Source organism: Eleginops maclovinus, chromosome 16, assembly GCF_036324505.1.
Source record: "Eleginops maclovinus isolate JMC-PN-2008 ecotype Puerto Natales chromosome 16, JC_Emac_rtc_rv5, whole genome shotgun sequence".
In the NCBI taxonomy this organism is placed as follows: Eukaryota; Metazoa; Chordata; class Actinopteri; order Perciformes; family Eleginopidae; genus Eleginops; species Eleginops maclovinus.
The window spans coordinates 4,409,335-4,415,851 of NC_086364.1; the positions used below are offsets into that span (position 1 = coordinate 4,409,335).

The following is a 6,517-nucleotide window of genomic DNA, read 5'->3' on the forward strand; positions in this document are numbered from 1 at the left end:
GTTGTTTATATAATACATATAATGTCTGTTCTAGTGGTAAACACTGAGAAGTGTTTCAGAAATAATGCTGGATGTGATTTGGATCATAATATGGGGTTTAATCACGGCAGCGTTTAGCTGAGTTTCTCCGTTAGAAACTTCTCTCTTCAGACAGAGAGATCATGACGCTCCAAAGGGGCGTAGCCAGCTTCAGCTCAGCTCAAATTTAAAGCGACACAGAATCAGCACTTCAGGAACAGGGCTGAGATAGAGGGGGATGAGGCATGCTACAATGGGGGATCTGTTTGGTATTTTGAGCAAAACACTTCCCTGACAAGTTTTGTATAGATATTGCCATAAAATATATTGTTCAAATTTAGCACAATAGGAGACCTTTAAGTCCGGGCATCATTTTGAAGGATTAGAATGGTGACTGTGGGTCTGCCGTATACCTTCTCTTTGTTTACATTGTAAAACATAGGCATCGGCCGACATTTATTAAATCGGTGCGTCCCTAAATATAGGCGTTACATCGCTGTAACATGGGTCTAATAACAGTTTAATATGTGTGTAATAACTGTTATATGTGCGTAATACGGGTATTTAACAGTGTAATTACAGCATAATATTTGTGTTGAATAGGTCTAATATTGCTGTAACATGGGTGCTATATGGGTTTAATAACAGTGTAATATAGGTGTAATTATAGCATAACATGGAAGCATGGTTATAATATTGGTGCAATACAGGTGTTATATTGGTGAATCATGGGTGCATTAGGGGTGTATTAATGTGTACTGTGGGTGTTATATCAGTGTAATTATGGAATAATAACAGGGTTAAATATTTAAGCAAAGGTACTAAGTTACTTTCGCCCGCTGCCTATTGGATTTAGAGATTAAATTTAGTTGAATAATAACTATCTTTTGTCACAGAAACATTCAGACACATTGTGAGTTTTCTTAAGTTTTATTTGCGGAAGCAGTGTAAAGATGTTCCATCACATGAACACAAGCCGGATTGTCGTCAGGATGGAGCTGCAGCTGATGAAAAGGAAGGAGAAACTTTTCCTCAGTTCTCAATTGTCTCCTCAAGGACCTTTGTGATGACGGTGGTGGTCATGGAGGAGGAGGAGAGAGAGCTGGAGAGAGAGCTGGAGAGAGAGCTGGAGAGAGAGCTGGAGAGAGAGGCGGACCTGGGGGACAGACACAGGAAGTTACAGTAAGTTTCAATGTAAAAGTTCAACAAGTAAAAATGACCTGCAGTGTATGTTTCTGAGAAGAAGTCGCTGTGTCAATGTTGCCCATTTCTGTACAACACTAAAACTTCCAGAAATACTGTTCCTTCATTTGTCATTTTTTTTACTGTATTTTTTGTGTATTTATATTTCACTTGTTTGCATTTTTTATTGTTTTTATTTTATTTCTTTTTATTTCATTTAGCATTTTTTGTTCTTTATTTTAAGCATTTTCTCCTCTTACCCGGCGGCCTCTCCGTCCAGCAGCCTCCTGTACTCGGCGATCTCCATCTCCAGGCGGGTCTTGATGTCCAGCAGCATCTGGTACTCCTGTCCCTGCCTCTCCAGGTCGGCCCGGAGCTGCACCAGCTGATTCTCCATGCTGCTCACCTGGTTCTGGAACATGCCCATCTGCATGGAGTAGCGGTTCTGGATTTCAGCCAGCTGCGCTTCAAGAGAGGCTTTCTGCAGGGAGACAGTGAGTTTCAAAAATATGTTAGTTCATCGTGAATAGCTCCTAAAATAAGAATCCTATATAAGATCCACATTCTGTATCTTCCTTTTTTCAATCTTTATCTGGCGTAAACCGATAAGCAAATAAAGGTTTAGAGGAAAAGATCTTGCATTAGCATTGTAGTAAAAGTGTGTTTTATCTGCAACATTTTAAAGCTGACGCAAATAAACATTTTTTTATTTTTGAGTAGCAATGAGTTGAAAGTCACCTGGGAGTCTTTATTTTTTCCTAACTGAAGACGCTATAATAACTATAAGAATCATAGACTGTGTAAAATAATAATAATACAAATAAAATTATGATAATAATAAAACATATTGTAAAATTATAATGATCATAAACTGTATAACATAATAATAATTAACAAATAATATTATTCAATAAATATTAATGGTAATAATAATAATAATATAATCACCATGCTCAACTGAGCCTGCAGCTCGATCTCCAGAGCCTGGAGAGAACTCTTGGTCTCCTTCACCTCTGTGCTGGTGGTCTGAATGGTCATCTTTGTGGTCTCCTCCTCCTTGGCAATAACCTCTGACTGCAAGGAGCACAGGAAGTCAGCACAAACCATCAACATGAAATGTTTTTGCACTTCTCTAACAGAGGTTTTTACCTTGGTAGCGAACCAGCTCTCCAGGTCACGTTTGGTTTTGGCAGTGATGGCCTCGTAGTGTTCTCGCATATCTTCCAGCATTTTGTTCAGATCCGCCTGAGGAGCGGCATCCACCTCCACGTTCACCTGACCGCTCATATTGCCACGCATCGACATCAGGTCCTGGGGGGGGTTAGGGTTAAGGTTACATACAAACTCACAGAAAGGAGTCTCTGACTGACAAATATATAGTTCTGCTGGAGACTAAATCATTTTGTATTTTAGGTTTTTGACTTAAATATTTACAAATCTGAATAACTTATCCATCTAGCCATCTATCTATGAACAGTTCAAGATTAATATTTAGTATTAGTCTATATTCCAGTTCATAGAGTACCCCACGTTTTACTTTGGAAATGTATAGTACGGTCCCCAGCACAAAGAAACAGCTGGATGCTAACTTGTTGGGCAATTTGCACAATTAGCATAAGTTGCATATTTAAAATGAGTGGCATTATAGCCTGTGTGGACAATAATGTTGAATGCATTTCTGATATTTTTTCAGGATCTAAAATGGAAGTTTTAACCAGAAAGTGGCCATATTTATAACAATGTATAACTATTGTCTGCATAGGCTATAATGCTGATTAATGCGACTTAAGCTAATGATGCAAATTGCCCAACATATCCAAATTAGCATATGGCAGTTTGTAATAACTGGGGGTTCAAAACATTCGATCTTAAAACGTTCTGGTTCTCAACATTTCCTGGTTCAAACTTCTCATGACTATACGTATAGATTAATGTTAACTTGCTAATGGTACCTCCTCATGGTTCTTCTTCATGGACACCAGCTCATCTTTCAGAGAGTCCAGCTGCATGCTCAGGTCCGTCATGGCGGCAGCGAGTTCAGCCTTCACCATCTTCAGCCCGGCGATGTCCGCCTCCACAGACTGACGCATCACCAGCTCGTTCTCATACCTGCACCATATGGGAGCAAAATAAATCATTTAAAAGCTTTAATTTATATAGATGATATACCTACATATTCAAGGGGCAGAACCATGGAAGTTCAAAAATATTAAATCAAAAATAAATAATGATAATAGTAACATAACTATGGTAATAGTAATTATAATAACAAAACTGAAATAATAGTAATAAAAGAAGTTGTAATAATAACAATAGTATTTGTAGTAATTAAAATAATAAAATAATGTTTCAAAATATAGCAGAATAAAACAGTGAAACACTTTTTCAAGTGGTATAAAAAAAAGTATTCATAAATATTTGTTGTTTTATGATATTTAGTCCAGCTGCAGCATTTTTCACAGATAATACAAATCTTGACATTTTTATATTTAATTTAACAGGAAATCTAAATTTGTATTGCTTTCATGTTTCATATTTTGCAGGAGAGGAAGAAAGGAAAATGATGATACATTTACATAAATATAAGTACAGATAAATAAGGGTAGATAAATATCGAGTAACTGACTTGACCCTGAAGTCGTCCTGAGCCAGTTGGGCGTTGTCGATGCTCAGCAGGACCGTGCCTTTGACCTTGATGGCTTCCTGGATCTGAAAACACACAAAAAAGTAAGTCATTGTCAAGAGGTGAAATATCACACTGTTCAAGTCAGCTCAAGTTTCTGAGGCGTGGCAGCTTCACACACACACAGAGAGAAACACAGGTGTATTTATAGTTGATATTCATGGAAGACGAGAGTTTGAGAGTTGCAAAATGTATCCTCTGTCTTCATCGGCCAATCATGCTGCTCAGATTTCACACCCACCTTAATCCAAGCAATCACATCAGGGAGAATTATAAAAGTTAAAAATACTTACTTGGGGCATATATTAAAAGGTGAAAACAAGCTATAAAGTTTGAAAAAATTGAAAGTTGACCGTTAAAAAAATGTCAGTTTTTTCTGTTCAATCTGAAATAAAAAAACGTTTTAGAAGCTTTTCATAGAGTTTTTGATTAAGCTACATCTTGCATTAGATATCAGATTATGTCTACACCCACGCGCACGCACGCGCGCGCGCACACACACACACACACACACACACACACACACACACACACACACACACACACACACACACACACACAGGCGTGGTCCATTCCTGCAGCCCTGATTCCATTCTCATCGCCTCGAGTTACATAACTTTGTGTTGTGATTGATAGAAGAACCTGAGGTTTTTATGGTTACATGTTTTTGCAAAACATTTGTTCCATCGTTAAAACAGAGAAGAATTTATTGCAGGTCTTGCTACTTCGATTTATTTTCTCTCTATTCTAATTGTTTATTGTAACAGAACCAGGAATTTGTCATCTTGCTTTGATGTATTTTTCTTATTTTTCATTATTTATGAGTTCAGAACTGCCATGGTCAAGATCATGATTTCTTCTATTTTTTTCATAGAGTTATTTTCTCAATTTTGCATTTTTTGAAAGGTGAGGCTTTTTTCCAGTTCCACTCATTGGGACATGATCTTTTTTTCGTTCTCATTATTTACAGAGGTTAAAGGCTGCCATAGTGATTTTATTTTTTTATTAATCTTGAAAAAATATATATTTGGAAATATTTTCTCCAACAATATTGTCCTACTGTTAAGAACAACATTTTTGTTAACTCAGCTAAGTTAGTTCAGCCAATCCAGAAACTAGAGACCCTACACCGGACTCAATTACCCATGCTGCCCCTCTATCTCACCTTGCCCTGCAGCTCTGCGATGGTGTCGTAGAAGGGAGTGTAGTCGTGGGTGCTGGGGCCGACCTTGCTCTCCACAAACTGTCTGATCTTCAGCTCTAGCTCTCCGTTGGCCTTCTCCAGTGCAGCCACCTTTGCCAGGTATGTGGCAAGGCGGTCATTGAGGTTCTTCATGGTGCCCTTCTCGTTGGTCATGATGCTAGCATCTCCACCGCCACCACCACCGCCACCGCCACCAAAAGCGAAAGCGAAAGCTCCACCGCCGCCGAAAGCTCCACCACCACCGCCGAAAGCTCCACCACCACCGCCGAAAGCTCCACCACCACCACCACCGAAAGCTCCACCACCACCACCACCGAAAGCTCCACTGCCACCGCCAGCTCCACCACCGTAGCCGTAGCCACCACCAGCTGCAGAGAAGTTCGAGCTAGCCCGGGAGACCCGAACACCAGAACCTCCTGCTCCTCCCGAGATGCTGAAGGAGCTCATGCGTCCGCCCATGGATGATTGGCCCATGCCGATGCCACCGTAGCCGCTGCCGCCGCCCTGGGAGCTGCGCATGGAGAACAACGCGGTCATGACGATGGAGGTGTGTATCAGAGGAGTGAGGAGAGATGCAGAAGGATGCTCTTTTTAAAGGTGCTCAAATGGGTAGATCTGCAGGTAGAGGGTGGGGTCGATGCTCCACACTTTTACCCAGCCCCCCTCCCAAGGTAACATGATACATTCAGCTCTGCACTTATGTAAGATTTGTATGAACTTGTGCTTTCTAGTATTTCCACGCTACTTTTTCACACTTCTGCTTTAACGCATATTACATTTGTTACTGCACTAAATTACATTTTTTGCACCTTAAGAGCTCTGCAGGATTTATGTTATTAATGATGATCGACCTGTGCTAAGCTGCAGGTTTGTTTAAACCGTCGCTATATAAAACTGGTTCTGTTCTATTTTTACTGCAGCTCATAAATACCTAAACAACTTGATCCATCTCTGTCACATACACCTTCGAAACCTTCCAGTAGGGCACCTGAATTAATGACTTCAACTTTTTATGCCGCAAACTGTCAGTTTACATAAGTTCACCTGCGAGCAATCCACCAATAATTTAATACAAAATAATTGCATAATGGAGGCTTTCAGTGTGGATACTTTAAGGGTGTGTTCAATCCTGCTTGCTTCCTTCCTTTTCTGAAACATAAAGTTATACAAACTGACTTCTCATCCTGTATCATCACAATGGGAAATCAAATTATTTTGACAGATGTTTATTCAGCTCTTTAATACTTTCCCATAGATGTTATGTCAGCTGAAAGTCTAGATATGTCTTTCGCCGATTGATAACCCACCTTTCTCGACTGCTCATGACCGATCAAATCCAAAAAAACTAATAAAAAAAGGTCTAATTTTCAATTGAGAGTTATTTGCTGTATTGAAAGCTGATCTACCTGCAGAATTGTTGCTTTTCTGTG

At 39.6% G+C, this 6,517-nt stretch overlaps 1 protein-coding gene across 1 annotated transcript; it reads right to left on the reverse strand.

Moving 5' to 3' along the window:
- Nucleotides 1-929: 929 nt before the first annotated feature.
- LOC134877861 (keratin, type I cytoskeletal 13-like) lies at nt 930-5,667 on the reverse strand. The gene is made up of 7 exons (XM_063903529.1): nt 5,049-5,667; nt 3,827-3,909; nt 3,153-3,309; nt 2,350-2,511; nt 2,149-2,274; nt 1,461-1,681; nt 930-1,174 (listed from the first exon to the last, which is right to left on the reverse strand). Exons 1-7 carry the CDS (start codon nt 5,622-5,624, stop codon nt 1,051-1,053), a joined length of 1,449 nt encoding a protein of 482 aa, XP_063759599.1. The 5' UTR covers nt 5,625-5,667; the 3' UTR covers nt 930-1,050.
- Between the last annotated feature and the right edge of the window lie 850 nt (nt 5,668-6,517).